This window comes from Neodiprion virginianus, chromosome 5 (genome assembly GCF_021901495.1).
Source record: "Neodiprion virginianus isolate iyNeoVirg1 chromosome 5, iyNeoVirg1.1, whole genome shotgun sequence".
Taxonomy (NCBI): Eukaryota; Metazoa; Arthropoda; class Insecta; order Hymenoptera; family Diprionidae; genus Neodiprion; species Neodiprion virginianus.
In genome coordinates, this window is record NC_060881.1 from 25,872,999 (window position 1) to 25,891,070 (window position 18,072).

The following is an 18,072-nucleotide window of genomic DNA, read 5'->3' on the forward strand; positions in this document are numbered from 1 at the left end:
ATAATGTCGAACGAACTTGATCAATTATTATCGATCTAATCGACGTATTACCCGCATATTGAACATAAGCGACAATTATCAGGCATTCCATGCAATGCCTTACTGTTGAATAAATAATAATAATTTACGATTTATAAATAATGGCTTGGATATATCGTACGTGTACAGAGAAATATCGTTTGTAAAGTTATCGTAAATTACAATACGTATATGTCTTTGAATTCTGTTTACCGATGCGACGTACGTGCGTATTAACTTATGCGTTACACGTGTAAATAAACAAGAAGTTTCTTTCACACGCGATGATAATATAAATTCTTATTATGCTATAGAGAATGGTGAGAAAATGTGAAACTTTGTTCATCATGGATTATCATTAAGCGGTAAAGTTTACATCTCCATGTAAATTGCAAATGATCTTATCGCCTATCGGCTCGTTACAATCAAATCGCACATGACGTATCGACGGAGCTTTCGAGACTTCAACAATCGGAGAATTCGTGCTTGTCAAGGGTTCATAACCCGGAAGCGGCGGGAGTCTGGATGTTGAAGTCGGGCGTAACGCAGTTGTGAAAACTACGATAGCGATAATAACGGCGAATGAGCTCGGCTTCATGTTCTTCTTTTTCTTCTTCTTCTTCTTCTTCTTCTTCTTGGTTTAGATCGACCGCCTCTACTTCCCTCTTACGCTCTCTTCCTCGAAAGTAGATTCTCTCCCTTATTCGAATAAAATATCGTTTCTCGCCCCGAAATATTATTCACTCCTTTTATCTTCCTCACTTTTCTGACTCTCCCCCGTTATAATATTATAACCTGTGTATTAAACTATATATTATACAGATTTGATACGTCGATCGGTCAGACTTGCGTAGCCGATTGTTTCTACAATGCTACGGTTTGTTAACTTTTTACTGTACTGGTCAGTTGATCGACGCTTAATAGGACTCTGAACACTTCTGTTGGTCTATATAAATGGTAAAGAGTGGCAGGATACCTTATTCCTCGTCCCGTATCGTTGTGCCTCCCACCTCCCCACTATTTTTAATTACGGAGGGAACGATGATTGCGCAAAGGTCGATGTCTACAAAGTATAAGGAAAAATTGTGGTTTTACGCTATGGTATAATTGCGTGAAATTACGATACGCAATCCGCAAAGATTCGGTTTGCCCCTCCCCTTCCCCCCCCCCCCTCCCCCTGCGCCTCGCGATTGTTGATTGGATTATGTATTAATATCGTATCACGCACAAAGGATATTGCGCTCGGAAAAATATAAACGTGACCATGTCCAAGGATTCATTTTCCGTGTCTTGCGTGTATTTATGGACATCACAAACATCACGTCATCGATTCTGACGCCCCAGGAAAGTCTTGTCTTCACTCATATATATATATATATATATTAGAGTGTATCAAAAAAACCGACTATTTTTTTTTTTTTTTATCGGAGAACATTGAAAAATCTTTCGAGTGTCCCTCAAAAATGACCTCGGTAAAATATGAGATCTTAATATTGATATTTAGAGGTGGCGATTCTCAATTTTCTATTTACCGTTTAAATAACATGGGAAAAATTTTTTTAAAAATTTAGAATTTTATTGCTCGAAAACGAATCGGTGTGAAGATATAAACAAAACATATTCTTGTAGGAAATTTGACGCTCTACAAAAAAGATCTGAATAAAGATTTGCGTAAGGTAAGTCGTTTCGGAGTTATCAGGCCTCAAACATCGAACCGTTTGAAATAATGATGTTATTAATTTATAAATGCTACAAAACTGACTCATATCGTTGATTAATGAAATTTGCTAATTAACATTTCATTGGAAGTCTATAGTTTTAATTTTAAAATCAATAATATTGTGTATTTAAGTGATATGAGTCAGTTTTGTAGCATTTATAAATTAATAAAATCATTATTTCGAACGGTTCGATGTTTGAGGCCTGATAACTCCGAAACGACTTACCTTACGCAAATCTTTATTCAGATCTTTTTTGTAGAGTGTCAAATTTCCTACAAGAATATGTTTTGTTTATATCTTCACACTGATTCGTTTTCGAGCAATAAAATTCTAAATTTTTAAAAAAAATTTTCCCATGTTATTTAAATGAGAAATAGAAAATTGAGAATCGCCACCTCTAAATATCAATATTAAGAGCTCATATTTTACCGAGGTCATTTTTGAGGGACACTCGGAAGATTTTTCAATGTTCTCCGATAAAAAAAAAAAATAGTCGGTTTTTTTGATACACTCTAATATATATATATTATTATTATTATTATTATTGTTATTGTTATTATTGTTATTATTATTATTGTTATAGCGTTACATATATATGCATTGAGAAATATATGATTAGCAAATTTATAATTGAGGGATATTTGGAATTGTTTGGCGTAATTATAGAAGAAATATTATTTTTCTTTTTTCTTTTCTCCAGCCTACGATAGGAATAACTGTAATTCAATGCGTGGTAAACTTTGTAGCATTGAGAATTATAAGTGACGTTGTAACAGCGGTTTTGAGGTATATCGGCAAGAGTAAAAAGAAAGAAAAAAAAAAAAGATAAAAAAAATTATAAACGAACAAACAACAGGCAGGATGGTCTCGGGTGATAAATCATATCTGTGAATGAAAGTATCCTTTTTCAACTTTACATTCATTTTTAACAATCGCGGTTTTCTTAATCGCGTTTCTCGCGTACTACGGTTTTCATTCATGTATAAAAATAATGCAGTCTTCGACGCATCGGAATATCTAATTGGCCGAATGCAAAGTTTACAGTTCATATATAATTAAGCGGTTGAACGGTTTGTCAAAAATCTGTATGTAGTCAATATTATTGACGATGAGTTGCGAGATTTTTTTTTCCCATCTTAAATCACCTTCGCGTATTGCAAATATCTGATTTCAAGACCATGCATAAAAAAAAAAACGTCTTTACCGCACCGTTGCGAACTTTTAATTTTATGGAAATTTTATGGATGATTGCTTTTTTTTCCAGTTTATTTAATTAATTCTAGGCGGAAAAAGAATTTCTTCAAGCTGATTCAACGGGGGTCGCGCAAATTAAATTCACCGTTTGACGTCAATTTACAGGATATTATGCCGAAGCGTGTGACAACTTATTCGTAACGTAATACCAAAAATGGTATTTTTCGAACGCATACAAATTTTGAAATTATATTGTTTTATCGATTTATTGATTGATAGTACGATTATACAAACGAAGGTGCGTGTCAGTAAATCTTACAGAGATATAAAAATACCTGTACGTATGGATTGGGATGTTATACAACTAACTTACATGCCAAGGAAACCGTAGTTCGGTTCAATTTTATTATCCCAAAATAATCCCTAACAAAGTTAGTAAAAAATTTAACAACAGAAACATAAAATTTTTAAGTGATATAACGATATATAGATTTCTTATACGATATAAGACTTGTAGAGATTTGTTTACAAATTTTCGCTAACAGTGATAATATACAGCAGCATTATTTAAAATTTTTTTACTTTACTTTATCATTAAAAAAATCCCGTTGCATTGTGCGGATCTGTGGAAACAGCTCAAGTATAACTGTATAAGTTCCCTGTAATCAAAAAACTGTAAACGCTCATCAAACCGATGTCCGAATCACGTCTCACGATCCGTTTTTTCGTGTCGAAAATTTGCCGAAAATAATCTTTCGGCCAACTTGTCCAATCTCAATAGTTTTGTCGATTGTCGTTGATTAATAGTTGTGCTCAATTTACAATTGTAAAAATTTTACGAGGCCAGACGCATCGTGGCAAACTCCAGTCGTCTAAATTTACGACGGTTTGTCAACCTGGCAAACGTTCGGTCTCGAATCGTAGCGAATGCTCATTTAATTTTAGCAGACAAAGTCATTCTGTAAATGTACAGTAACGTTCATTAATAGGTTGTCGTTGGCTCGCTATTTTTTTGAAGTCAAATCTGAAACGAGTTTCATTTCTAATTAAATTTTATGTGCCAATGACTAGCGACGCAAGTGACACACGAGAAACAAACGATAAGTTTGTCACAGACGCGTGAAATTTCTATGTAAAGAAAACTCGTTCCAATTTTGATTCGATAAAAATTACAAGTTACCGGAAAACCTGTCAACGAACATTACTACGTGAAAAAATTAAAAATTAAGTTAAAATTATGGCATTTCAACTGTACTTATTCAACGTTCTTACGGATACAAAATGGGGATACGATTAAACGCATTTGTAAATCAATTCCCATTTACTGGGATTTTAATTCGATTTTATACGTTTCAATCGTATTTGTTTGTATTTCAATCGCAATCAATCGCAATCGAGGGACCTTTATCAATTAAAGCAGGATTTCGAGCAAGCGGGTTTAACCCATCCATTCGAGGGGTAAAATTTTTAAATCGGGAAGTTTCTGACATTTTTAGCGTGAAATTAGGGTCTGACATTGCGTTGAAATAGAACCTAGATTTTTAAACTCTACGCAGGGTTTATGCAATAGGCGGTAAATTTTTCACTCTAGCGATTGTACTTTCATTCATAAACGAGAGTAAATCTTATCAATGACGAAAATTCACGGATAAAAAAAGTTCCGAACGGTAAATTTACGTCACGGTCACGTCACCGATAATATCCGGCAAATGAACTCTTATCTCAATTCTGTATTTCCGACGCGCGTGCCGGAACGAGAAAATAAAATCTGTCCGTAAGCGGTGAACCTTTAGTCATGACGTGATCAGGAATTTCTCGGTAGTATATAAGGTTGAAATATATTGTGTTCAAAATGTCGAGTGACTCGATTATCGCGTCGCGTGCCGTAATTCAGTCCCGTGGTTCCGTCTCGACCGCAATTAAAAATAATCCACGTACGACTTGTAACGATAACTCACGCCTACGGAATAACTGGCGTATTTTTACTTTCGTCGCTATTATGCCTGCAGTGGTCGAAAATAATTGATGATACCTTTTTTAATCCTCGTTCGTCCTGAAATTCGGATCTACACACACCCACACACACATGTATGTATATATACAGGGTGAGTCGGAAAAACTGACCCATCGAATCTATGGCCTTAAAGGGACCTATTTACTGAGAAAAAAGTTCACCCGTTTGGAAAAAAATTTTGTTCAATTTTAAAAGGTGTCGCTGGCCATTTGAAATTTCCCACTTGGATGTCGCAAAAAAAAAAAAAAATTTTTTTTTTCATTAAAGATACTTTAACTTTTGAACCGTTTGAATTAAAAAAAAAATTCCAAGCATATTCTTGCAGGGCATTAGATTCTCTAATAAAAAGACCGTGGAGTTGATTTTTTAGATTCCAAATTTGTGCATACTTACGGGCCGTGAAAGTCGAAGAAAAACGGAAATATGCAGTATAGCGTTGATACAAAATTATAATTGAACTTTAACGAAGATTGATGAAAACAATTCATTGTGCATGTAGTGGAATTACATCGCCAGAAGTATCCTAATTGTAAAAAACAAAGACTTTTGACAACGATTAAAAATAATGTTGATCTCTAAAAGTGCAGTGAAATATAAATATATGAGTCAAAACAACATCGTTCAGAAACCTTTATTTCAGTTTAGTTTATTTTTTCATTTAGTATGGATACTTTCAATCGTAGAGCCTTAAAATTGCATATTTCTGCTTTTCTTCGACATTCACGGCCTATAAGTATACGAATTTGGAGTCTAAAAATCAACTTCGGGCTCTTTTTTTAGAAAACCTAATGCCCCACAAGAATATGCCTTGAACAGATTTTTATCTCAAACGGTTCAAAAGTCGTATCATTTTTTAATGAAAGAAAAATTCTTTCTGCGTCCCATTTAAATGGGAAATTTCAAACAGTCAACGACACCTTTTAAAATTGAGCTAAAAATTTGTCCAAACGGGAAAAATTTTTTTGTCAGTCAATTGTACCTTGTAAGAAACCATAGACTCGATAGGTTAGTTTTTTTGCCTCACCCTGATATATATTTATTTTTTTTAAATCACTCGCGCAAAAGGTTTGAAAATTCCCGAAAAATTCTTAAAACTCAATTATTTTTCACTTCCAACATTATTTAATATTTACAAGGTTCTATCCATTCTAATTGATAACACGATGGATAACTCATAATTCATGTACAATTTCAACCGCAACCTGCTGCTTACCGCAAATTAACGTATCACTTTGTTTATTCAATCGTTATTAACTATACTCTTTCTTATATTTATATTCACACTTAAATTCTTTTCATTCACATCAAGTATTCCCAGAGTAATCGACTAGTTCAAAAATCCTTATCTTCTTACAACCGGTTCAAACTTTGCGACATGTTTTCGTTAGTCGATAGGAGTATGTTTGAGGTTCTATTTGACTTTTGTTCAAAGCCATTTAGGTGTTGGCAGCCGACAAATTATATTTGAAAATCGTTAAGATGTCCGAATTTTAATCCAATACGATGCAAAATCAAACAAAAAAAATAACGTTGAAGTTGAAAAACTTTAGAAACGAATCAATTTTAAAGTCATAATATGCAAAACAACATGTCCACCTTTGATAATTGATAATGAAATCAAAAATATCCTATAATTTTTCAGATTTATTGAGAAACTATTCATTTCATGCCGTTGAAAATATCTGAAAATACTCCTCTGTTAGCGTAGAAAAACATTGATAAACTTCATCATTGGGTGAATTTAGTTCAAGAGATAACTTATATTTTTTTAAACAGATCTTCCGAACTCAAAGAAAACGAAATACAAGTGCAATTAAAATTTTTACCTATCAAATGATTCCCGAAGATTTTTTTATCCGATACAAAGCTTGAATCCGAAATGTCGTCATATAGGGATATTAAAACGTTATTTTTCAAATCCTACGCGCGAGCACTCACTTACTCATTTTCTTTCTTTCTTTCTTTCTTTTTTTTTTTTTTTTATCGTGAAAGTCAAACCGTAGAAGGAAACGAAGAATGAATTACATTGCGAAGTTTTCCCCCGCAATCGGTATTGGCCAATCTGATTATCGCACAATGGCGGGAAGTTTAGCCAGGATATAATTACTAGATTATACTTACGCGCGTCGGTCGCACGCCTGTGGTTATGCATGCGTAGGGATTCGATAAATGGTCGAAGAGTGGGAGAGAATTGAACGAGGAAATTATACCGTTTTTATGAACCTCTTTGATGTAAGCAACATCCTACACCGATTGTGAGAAAAAATTTTTTATTGCATTTTAGTTCCGGTTACAGCTCAGTCATTGACTGTTTTCATTCTTTTGTTTTTTTTACCGCGGTCGAGAAATATTGTTCCAGGTGGAAAATGAAAGTTAGTTTTACAGCTGTTACAGGAAAGTCTGGTATCCGTTACTATTTGTTTCTCATTACGATCACTGGATCAGTACGAGGAGAGAAAAAACGTCGTTATATCAGTCTGATCGATTTATTTGGATGAAAAATTGTTGCTTGAATAATTACTTGGTGAAAATGAATATACCGTAGTTAATGTCGTAAATTCTGTAAGATTAAATCAACCAAACGAGTTGTTTGAACTGTGCGTTTGATTCGATCGACACTCTCTCGATAATTACACCTGAAGAAATTAGATTCATTGTCAGACGTAACTTTGCGGTGTTAATGCCGCGCGTTGCCAACCTGTAACAACTCCGATGACGTCAGACGATGAAGCCTCGCCGCGTCAATGCGGTCCAGAAAGACCTTTCACGTGACTAGATTTCCAGATATAACGTGGCTTGTGGCATTTATACCTGATTGTGAGTTTAAAATACTCATGTGGTATCGGGCTGCGCAGGAGCGAATCTATTTTAAGAACGCGAGAAGCGTGATGGAACGATTATCTCGAGTAAATAGATACCGCAACCACTGACGAGAAAACCGCCTGAGGTGTCGTCGCCCCCCCCAAATCAACCCCCAAAGTTGGGCATCCTCGGTGGTTGTTTTGTAGTTTTGCATACTTCCAGTTGGGATATTTGAATGAAATTAATTGGAGAATAATTCCTATGACGAATAATGAAAGATGCATTTTGGCCGGTTACGACGGGGTTGAATAGTAGAAAATTATAGGGGTTGAAAGTTAAAAAAATTTTATAACTAGAATACTGTTGTTCAGATTTTAATGAAATTAATCGCGTTTGAAACAGCAGAAAAAATCACGGGATACGTGTTTTTGCGTTTTTCGAAATAACGTCACTTTGGGGGTGAACTACCCTTATACACGTGCAGCCGAATTCCCATTAGAACCGTACTATTTTGATAAAATTTTGATGAGATAAAAAAAAAAAAATACAACAACAAGAAATTGAATCATTCGACGTGGTATTATGCACCGTAAGATGCAGAAATTTTACGATAACGCGCTGTTACTACGCTCGTGACACTGTCATTACTACAACCCTTTGAGTAACGGATGTAAACATAACGTAACGTAACGTGTGTATAATACATGTTGAAAAAATGTTGCATTCATACGTAAGAAGTATCTTATATTACTAGCTCACTTTTCAGTCAAGTACGATAATTTATGGAAATTAAGATCATCCGCTTTCATGAAAGCCTGTATACGAATTTCCATTTCAGTAACTGCAAAAATTTTGGGACGTGACGTTATATGTGTGCAAATTCATTGTACGTAAACTGTAATACCGTTATAGCCGGTGAAAAATTATTGGTGATAGTGAAGTTGAAGTTGAACGACCGGTTCACTCCTAGTCCGTAATATTGTGTGAAGAGATCGTTATTTATAAACGTCGAGAATGCGTGTGTATACAGTATTTGCGAGTCGTATCGCTGACGTAATCTCTGTGTGACTGTATAATCAGCGTCGTAATCGTTACAGCAGGTTTTTTTTAAATTTTAACCTTGACTTTCATTTCTTTCATTCATGAATTCAACAATGTTTGTATAACTTGTATCCACCTCTGCTTTTAGTGGCATATTATAAAAACGCCTTAACTACGTAATGTATCAATGACTGATCCTGACCACCGACATTTATTTCTTTTATACACATTGATATTAGTATCGATACACTTGAAAACTAATTATCGATAGTAGTATATTATAGTAACGTTCCATTTTAAGCATCGGGATCTTTTTTTTTTGATATTATAAAAAAACGTGTAACAGTGCGTCTACATTATAGGGACGCATGTAACATACTTCAATGAACACGGAGTATTTCCATAAGCTAATTCATGGTGTAACTGTAGTTTACTTTTGACTACATATCGTATTATAGATACTTTTGACGCGTTTGATTTGCCATTAGTCGAAGACCAAAGAGTAAAGATGCTTCGACTGGTTCATCTCTGAGCGCCGACCAATCAAACACATATCCGCGATCTCTTGGATGCAAAAGATGGGAAATGAATTTTACCACTTGATGGATATCTTCTCCTTACCGTCGAAGCGTCAATTTGGAAGCGTAAACTGTCACGATCACATCCGCCGATGGGAAATTCGCAAGGTCTGTAAAGTGTAACTAATTATACGGTATATTTGCCGTATCTAAATTACGACGGAATTGATTCGCAAGTATCGACTACTACGATAAATCGCCACCGTGTCCCACACGTGCTCTGATATTCGTATATAACCTAGCGGCTATTATTATGGTGGACGATAATTTCGGTTGATGGATATAATTTTTTAGCATTGTTTGTCAATAGTCTTGTCTTCCAAATAGCGTGATAATTTACAATGTAATAGCATCAACAATTCGTCGAACCACACACAATTATTATATGATATTCGCCGATATTACGGCAGAGATTAGTTATTGTGAATGAACTGTGACCATTGTGATACCACGGAGGTAATATATATTACAATTAGAATTAGAGACACTTAGCGTTCAGAAAGTACGATACAGCGCTCTATCTTACCGGCAATGCTAGCTGTCAAGGCGAGAGAAAAGAAATTTGAAACGGGTTCATCGAATTGCAAATGTCGTTTTTGCAAGTTTTTTTTTAAATACATTTGTGTGCTTACAGCTGTCGTTGCCGATATAACGCTGTGAAATTGACTCATTGCCAGTAGTTTAAAATTTTTTCATCACAGTTTACTGCTCTTATCGTATAACAGGCATTAGCACTGTCTGTATCTCCGAGTTCTTATCGATGGTTTTTATTCCTCCCGTCGGTATAAGGCGCTTATTTTTTTAAATAAATCAGACGTCGAAACAAGCTTCTTTGAATTCTGTTGGTAAATGCACGAAACTGTAACAAGTATATGGTATCTTGCCCGTTCTTTGCGATTAGATTCATCCGATTCATCATCGACTAAGTATTCCGTGCTTTACTTAGTTTCTAAAAATGCCGCGAGGTGGCGGAGTTAAGCGCAAAGCGAATTTAAGTCTTTTAACAAGATGTCAACTAGCCTGGCTGCAGTGATATACACACAAGTGTAAATTACACACGCAGTAAAAAACGCGACGACCCGCACCGAGCAGTTTCTGTTAACATTCAGGTTCAAAGTACCTCGGTTGTAACATAAAACAAACACTCCTTTCTGTACAGTACGAGAAAAAAAACGACGAAGGATGACGACTCCGGTTGTAATTGCCGCAACGGCTCGACACACCGCGACGGTAAGGAAAAACTCGTTCCTCAATTTTTAACGATCCGATTTCTTGGTTATAATGATCCACTCGGCGACCCCTGACCGCCGTAGATAATTAATAAGTACTACTTAATAACCTTCGCGCGGCTCTGATGAAACCTCTTAAGATCGCATAGTCCAGTCGGCAACAAGGTTGTCATGCTTGAAACTACCTGCCATCAAAGTTATGCAATTTTATGCTCTATGTTTTCATTGTAAAACATCCCTGTTTATGTCTTTAACCTAATTTTCCTCCTTTGACTTTGATGTTACGCATATATTCTATGACGGTTATAAGTAAAATATAAATAAATTATTCTCATGTATTGTTTCAGCTCATATTTCTCCATGGGCTTGGAGACACGGGGTGAGTTTAACTCGTGTTCTTATCTATTACTTTTCCATTCCTTAAGTTTAAGTAAATTCATCAAGAGATGGAATATCGTGTGAGAATATAAACCATTTACATATTAAACCTTTCAATGATGTTTTATCACCTTTAGTAAGCTAACAATTGGTAGAAAACTCCTGAACATATTTACTACATAACTTATACATGACTGCGTAATTCATTTTAATTTATGTCCATTCAAATGCATTTTTTGTTGCAGCAGTGTTTATCGCAACAATGAATATACTGACACAGCAAATTTTAAGAATTCTAACATAGCTTTGTAAACAGAAGACTTGTGATTGGAGTTTCTTTCCTCGCTACAGGATGTGGCATTGATTAGGAAATTGAAATTTTTAATCGTTATGTATACAAATATATTCAACCTTAAAGTATCGTCCACACAAATATATACATGCATTTATATGCATCATAAATTTCAGAAGGTTGATTTCCTCAGAACATACAGCAAGTGGAATATTCTGGTGCTGCGAATAAGTTTTCTATACTATGAAATTATTATTTTTATACTTATGTGAACATATTTGATTTTCCAGACATGGATGGGCAAGCTCGATGGGATCTGTGCGATCTCCTCATGTCAAAGTAATTTGTCCAACTGCGTGAGTGTGATATTTAATATACTGTGTTCAATTTTTTTTTTCTATATACCTGAATCATTTTTCATGTTTAAAGTATAAAATCTGCAGTCAAGAATAGAGATAGTAGTATGATAGAAGAGAATGATGCTTGTGTAATGTCAAGCCATGCTAAAATCATATCTATTTACCAGGAAAATTAGGTAGTACTTTGAAATCAATCAACAAATTCTACTATTGAATTGTGTTATACTATATAGATATGCCCTCCTAAGAAACTTATAAATTTTAAAGTTGAAATTAGGACACGTTCCGTTCAAACCTTTTATAAGTCTGTCTTTTGTCGATAATTAACTAACATGAATAATTTTGGAAGCATATGACAAGAATTTATGAAGAGCAAGAATTCAAAACACCTTTTTCGATTTTTAGGCCAACTATGCCAGTGACGTTGAACGCCGGATTCCGGATGCCTTCGTGGTAAGATCGAATAACTGCAACAAATTTGGCCAATTTCATGTTCTAATATTGTTTTTCAGCGAACTTGTAATTTATGTTTCCCTCATGTTTCACTAGAATGAAAAGTGGTACGTACAGCGTTATTTCCCATGTCTTTTCAAATTTCTAAATAATTCAGGTTTGACCTGAGATCGCTCGATCCATCAGGTCCAGAGGATGAAGAGGGTATCCGTAGGGCTGCGGAAGTTGTACACTCGTTGATAGCTCAGGAGGTCGCAGCTGGTATACCAACGAAGAGAATCGTTATCGGAGGATTTAGTCAAGGTGGAGCTCTGGCGATGTATAGTGCACTCACGTTTCCAGAGCCTCTAGCAGGCGTCATAGCTTTATCAGCTTGGCTCCCTTTGCATCAGAGGTTCCCCGCCGTATGTTGAAAGAAATTGCAATATGATGCTATATCAGCTGCAGTTGCACAGTGCATTTCTTACATCTTGTTCCAGAGTGCGGTTGGCAATAAAAATGTCCCGTTGCTGCAGTGCCACGGTGATTGCGATCCAATTGTTCCATACAAGTGGGGCCAGATGACTGCGTCGTTGTTGAAGCAGTTCATGACCAATACAGAGTTTAAAACATATCGAGGAATGATGCACACATCTTGCGACGATGTGAGTATCCCATTTTTTGTTTTTTTATGTATTACTATTTTTCCACGCGATGTTTAATCTGTGCAGCTTGTTGAAGATAGTTGTACTACAGGTTTGAGCATGAGAAATCAATTGATTCCGTGCAATTGAAATTTTCAGGAGATGCGCGATATGAAGATGTTCGTTGAAAAAGTTCTCAAGCCATAATAAACTAAATTAATTGTATCAATTAATGATGGTACTAATAATATAATCACTATTATTGGTATTATTATTGAGAGTGATGAATATTATAAATAAAATTAATAATTCCAATGCTACGTTATTTTTAGTCGTTAATTAAACATACTAGGGAAGAAAAACAAATGGAATGGGAAACATCAAAAACCAATACGAAAATGAATTGTAGTCGACAGGTATGGTAATTTCTACCATTCTGTTCAGTAGAAAACTGGCTACTTCAAAATTTGACGTTTTATTAACACGTTGCAATAAAAAAGAAAAACGTGCATTTTACATTCGTGAATGTAAATTTGAGAAAATTATTCCAACGAAGAACAAATTTAGAATTGAATTTAATTAAAGAGTCGATTTATTAATCGCAGAACTATTTAATGTAATGGAATAAAACGATCCTGTTAAAATATACCCAACTGTATTATAGTTAAAAAAGATACCTGTCATAGGTGAAATAATTAGAATATCCTAGCAATTGAGCAAAAGCTTTCTGGCCTCGAAACCTCGGTTTATTCTTTCCATTTATTAATTAATATAGGCAATGAGTACCTATCTAACAATTTATTTAATTTTTTTCATTGAATTTACTCAAAGTTTTACAAACTACTTTCCAAATTTATTCATGAATACCTTGTTCTGATTGTCTTGTTAACGAAAAACTTGCAAGAATTCCTCGACTCTTTTTCCCCATGCTTTCTTATAATCGGTGTTAGAAACTACACATATTCACTTACAGAAATTAACGAATACTTTTCAAAATAGCTTGGTCACCACCAGCAGTCCTGCTAATTCTTAAAATGATATTCAAAGGTGAAGGTTTTTCAGACTTAAAGTATATATTTTTACAGTACTTATTTAATTTATTTCGAAGTATCCTCATTGGAACCATTAAATAAAGTTGCTACATAGCAATCTTACTGTTAATTGGATCAAAGTTTTCTGATATAGATTTACAGCACCAGCACGGGGTTATTACTGTTTATTGTGGTTAAAAAAGTATTATCTTTCGAATACCTTGTATAGTAGCAATAGGTATACAGTACGACTGCTAAGTTTTGCTGGCAAAACGAAGAATAAATAATAATGAAAGCACTAGTAGATATAAAATAGTAACATGTAGGCGTACCTGTGTATTTTATTGCATGTACGTACATGTCTATGTGCGAATATAAGATCGAAATAATAAAATAAAAATCATAAATAAAACGAAGGCACGATTTTTTAAAATGCCCTGTTAAACACGGGCTTTTATTTCGTTAGATTTGTAAACGGGAAAAGTCTAGTTTGTTGATTTAATTTCAATTACTCAACGTGCAATGGGAAACTACTGGTAATAATAATATCAAATGACAAGAACTGCCAGTTCGTTTATTGTTTGTACATCGCACTGGCAAATAACTGATGAGAATTTTGACTTTCTTCTTCTACACTTTAAAAATCATGATTCTTTTCCCAGTATACTATATACTTCCGTTTATGGTAGGCGATAATTTTATTTATGAAACATAATAATTAGCGCATAGCCTGTCACAATGTAATAGTTTTAGCAAAATAAGGTATTCAAATAAATCTCTTAGAGCCACATTCAAATGGTTTCTACAGTTACCTTGATGCGCTATTTAAGAATTTCCAGAACAAATCGTTGATTTATATACATTTGTACATTACTCTCCTGAAGTTAATTGATCATTCACAATATATTTATAGGTCAATAGTTATTCATGTCAGTATACTAAGTCTGGCGAGTCTGTATTGTCTAGATCTTGTGTTTCTGATCAGAACTACGTTACTTTTCTGCTTAATTAGGCTAAACAGAGAGGGAAGTGTTACGTATCCCAGTCCGATTCCCTTTGATTCGGTAAAACTGAAGTCTCCTTTAACCACGTATCCCATAACTTCTCGATCGCAAGAGTTTCGTATCGTTTTGCAATTTGGCAAATAGAGATTCTTCATCTTTTCAGCCTGCAGGTCAACAATACTTTGAGCCTTTTTTCGCGAAATTATTTTAGACATCGCAATGCTGGAACTGGCCTCTGGCTCAACCGATCTGTGATCACTACTCTCCATTTTAATCCGCTGTTTTACTCTTTGTCTTCTCAAACGTTTCAATAGCGCCAAGTGACCCCTTCTCAAAGTTTTTCTAATCGATTCGTTGGGGTCTTTCCTTAGCTTAGCTACAGGCCCTTCCCAGGTTCTTTTTTGGCCCAATTTTTCTAAATCCTCAGAGAGGGGTAAGCAGATTATGGCAAAATCTCTGGGACACCCTTTGCTTTCTATGACAATCTTTACAGTTATTAACGTATTAGTGTCTTTGAACACAGTTTTGTCGAAACTTGATTCACAAAGCTGTTGATACTTCTTATGCCGGTTCAATGGTAATTGATGAGAGATATTTTCTTGTATTAAATGAAGCAGTTTCTTATCTCTGAGTACATAGAACGTTGCCATATCTGTCCATTCCTTGATAAGTAAATTCCACTCGCAAAAGAATGGACTAGAAATACCAAGTTTCACGTAATTTGATCTCCTGTTTGGAGGATATCTGAAATACTTTTCCATTAGACTAGTCTTTCTTTCCAAAGCTTCTTTTATGTATGCTTCTGTATCTGGCGGATTAAAATCAGGCGAATTCAACCTAAGATTTTCAAATATAATTGATGTTGATTCCCTCAAACCTCCTGGTTTGGCACAACGAAAAATGAACGAGATCCAAAACGGAGTTGCCCAACCAGATGGTAAAATTACGTCGATTCCAGAACTGAATCCTGAAAATAATTAATCCAGTTAAACAATCGAATATTTGAAATGCCAATTCAAAATTTGAGTTTGATAGAAGAAATACACTTGGGACTTAAATTTTTACTTGCCTTTCAGTCTTTCTGTTATAATACTAGAAGCTCACAAGTCACATTCTCAAAAACTGTCATAACTACATACAGAATGACTAGATAAATCTTAAATAACGATCGAATAAATGCAATTTTCATGGCTTACCAAGACTTTTTTCTCCATAGCCGCATCCAGGCCTTTGGATAAGAAGAATAGGTACTTTGGCAATATAGCTTTGGTCATATTTATCGTCATTGTCAATACCAGGAACTAAATTTTCACTTCTCAGTTTGTTTATTTCATTTGTAGTCTTGAAGTTTTTCACCGATGATTTTCTGATTCTGGGTTCCCATATTGCACTAACATTAATAAGTGTGGGAGGAACAGGAATCGTCTCAATGGTCCTTGCATTTGTCTGCGCTTTATTTCGTTTAGTCGGGACGAAATATCTTGGATCCAAAACTGTGAAAGCCATAACTGCACATGGGGGAAGTTGGTTGGGTGAATTAAGATCCCTCAGATGTTCAAAAACCTCTTTTTGAACTTGCAGTGACTGAATGTTCTCTGAGTCCCTATAATACTCCGAATACCATGATCGGGCAGTAGTCTCAAGTGATTCGTTGTTGTCATCTCTATCAATACGAGTATTGCTCTCGACGTCCATTGGTTCAATTTCCTTCTTAGAAACCTGAACGATTTCAACATCACTATCCGAATCACCACATTTTGGTGAATCTGTTTCCATGGTAGTATGTGACTTCACTTCATCTCCTTCTCCCTCAGATTTTCTCACTTCGTCAAGAATTTTTCTTATTTCTGGCAGACGTAGGGCAGTCGTGAGCACTGCCAGACTCAATGGACCGCAAAGTCTGAACCTGTTCAAGGAATTCTTCAGTAATACTAGTCTACAATTATCAGCACCCGAATACTCTGAATCTGAGGAATGGCACGGAGACTCAAGATTAAACTCGAAGCTGTTACAAATCTCCGACAATATTAGCTGATAAAATGCAGGATGCGCCCATATCCATAATGTTTTTAGTTCAGAGTTACCAGGCCTCCATATGAACTCTACAGTTCCCACAGGTGATGTTGGATATCCGTTCTTCCTGTAGAACATTAGATTCCCCTCCCTGCTACCCTGGATATAGGATTTTGCTGTGAAGCTCAGGTTGCCAGGGTCGCAGTGATTCTTGAGCATTTTTTTCAGCGCATTAATCGGTCCAGTTAGCTGAATGCAAGAATAGTAAGATATGTCCTGTAGCAGGCAGTGTTTTGCTACTGCTCTGTAACTCGCTCTAAAACAGCGATCATTTGAGTGCTCAGGGAGCCTGTGACCCCATTTTTCAACCATGTGAAACCTTTTTGCGTGCCACACGTGTGTTTCAAGCCAGGCATTCTTTACCTGCCTACGCTTGTACTCTGCGATCAGGTTCTGTGGCCTTCGCCGATACTTTCGGGAGGGTCTTTTTGTTTTGGGTGGCAAACCTGACTTTGACATTTGGTGAATATGCATCTCTCGTAGTCTCCTTGGCATACGCTTTGCATTGTGGGACATTATTCTGCGACGCATATGCATCGGTAGTTTTTGGAATATCAATTTTGTCTGTTGAGGATTATCTGCAATATCAAGGCATAATGGTCATTCTTTAATAAAAATTCAAAATTCCCGCGCAATTCACACTCTCAAGTATTATCAAGTTGATGGCATTGTTGGGGAAATGAGGGAAGAAATAAAAGGAAGGAAAACCTGGGTATACATCCGGGAAAAAGATACATATTCCATGTTAAGGTAGCTGAGTTATGAGGCATTAAAGCCATTTAAATAAAAGCAGGAGTTAAGAGACGAAACAATATCTAGATTAGGTTAGGTTCATTTTATAATGGACGGGTAAATATTTTACCTATGGAATAAGTCATCGCGGCGATTTCATTCGCTCTCGCCGATGCCAGTTTCATGATATGTGCTTCGGCAGGTAATTCCTGGGATCCACCGAGGAATATGTCGAATTGAGCCTTTTCCGCCATACTTCAAGTTTCCGTGACAATTCTTGTACGAGAAATTGTAATTGGATTCTGATCCAAGCATTTGTACCTTCCAACGAACACTACGAGCCGATATTTTGAAATTTGATTTGAGGTTATGTTCAGTCTTGCTCGACCACGTGAAAGAAAGAGTATCATTCATCTTCGACCACGTGTGTATGTCGTTCTGGTGTATACCTAGATGTCTAACACTAAGGCGCAGGCAAGAAAATTACAGTTCTAGTTTCTCATGTCTGCGTAGTTATTCACAATCTCCAG

General features: G+C 35.6%; 2 protein-coding genes across 4 annotated transcripts; one reads left to right on the forward strand and one right to left on the reverse strand.

The window, feature by feature from the left end:
• The first annotated feature begins 10,354 nt into the window (after positions 1-10,354).
• On the forward strand, positions 10,355-14,524 carry LOC124305723 (acyl-protein thioesterase 1). 3 transcript variants are annotated; one of them, XM_046765424.1, is made up of 8 exons: positions 10,355-10,598; positions 10,945-10,976; positions 11,221-11,485; positions 11,558-11,623; positions 12,032-12,079; positions 12,237-12,483; positions 12,559-12,723; positions 12,862-14,524. In XM_046765424.1, exons 4-8 carry the CDS (start codon positions 11,577-11,579, stop codon positions 12,907-12,909), a joined length of 555 nt encoding a protein of 184 aa, XP_046621380.1. In that variant the 5' UTR covers positions 10,355-10,598; positions 10,945-10,976; positions 11,221-11,485; positions 11,558-11,576; the 3' UTR covers positions 12,910-14,524. The 3 variants fall into 3 exon arrangements, with proteins under 3 accessions (XP_046621380.1, XP_046621381.1, XP_046621379.1); XM_046765425.1 differs by having other exon boundaries at positions 11,224-11,485; XM_046765423.1 differs by lacking the exon at positions 11,221-11,485.
• On the reverse strand, positions 14,172-18,035 carry LOC124305720 (ribonucleases P/MRP protein subunit POP1). The gene is made up of 3 exons (XM_046765418.1): positions 17,673-18,035; positions 15,934-17,388; positions 14,172-15,704 (listed from the first exon to the last, which is right to left on the reverse strand). Exons 1-3 carry the CDS (start codon positions 17,794-17,796, stop codon positions 14,659-14,661), a joined length of 2,625 nt encoding a protein of 874 aa, XP_046621374.1. The 5' UTR covers positions 17,797-18,035; the 3' UTR covers positions 14,172-14,658.
• Positions 18,036-18,072: the final 37 nt, after the last annotated feature.

What these genes read in the sequence shown, in the direction of transcription:
- LOC124305723 (XM_046765423.1), top strand. Translation starts at nt 10,551, where the DNA reads ATGACGACTCCGGTTGTAATTGCCGCAACGGCTCGACACACCGCGACG. An exon ending in CGGCTCGACACACCGCGACG is followed by an intron (nt 10,599 to 10,944) that starts GTAAGGAAAAAC and finishes GTATTGTTTCAG; the next exon opens with CTCATATTTCTCCATGGGCT. An exon ending in TGCACACATCTTGCGACGAT is followed by an intron (nt 12,724 to 12,861) that starts GTGAGTATCCCA and finishes TGAAATTTTCAG; the next exon opens with GAGATGCGCGATATGAAGAT.
- LOC124305720 (XM_046765418.1), bottom strand. Translation starts at nt 17,796, where the DNA reads ATGGCGGAAAAGGCTCAATTCGACATATTCCTCGGTGGATCCCAGGAA. An exon ending in CGCGATGACTTATTCCATAG is followed by an intron (nt 17,389 to 17,672) that starts GTAAAATATTTA and finishes TTGATATTGCAG; the next exon opens with ATAATCCTCAACAGACAAAA. An exon ending in CTATGGAGAAAAAAGTCTTG is followed by an intron (nt 15,705 to 15,933) that starts GTAAGCCATGAA and finishes AATTATTTTCAG; the next exon opens with GATTCAGTTCTGGAATCGAC.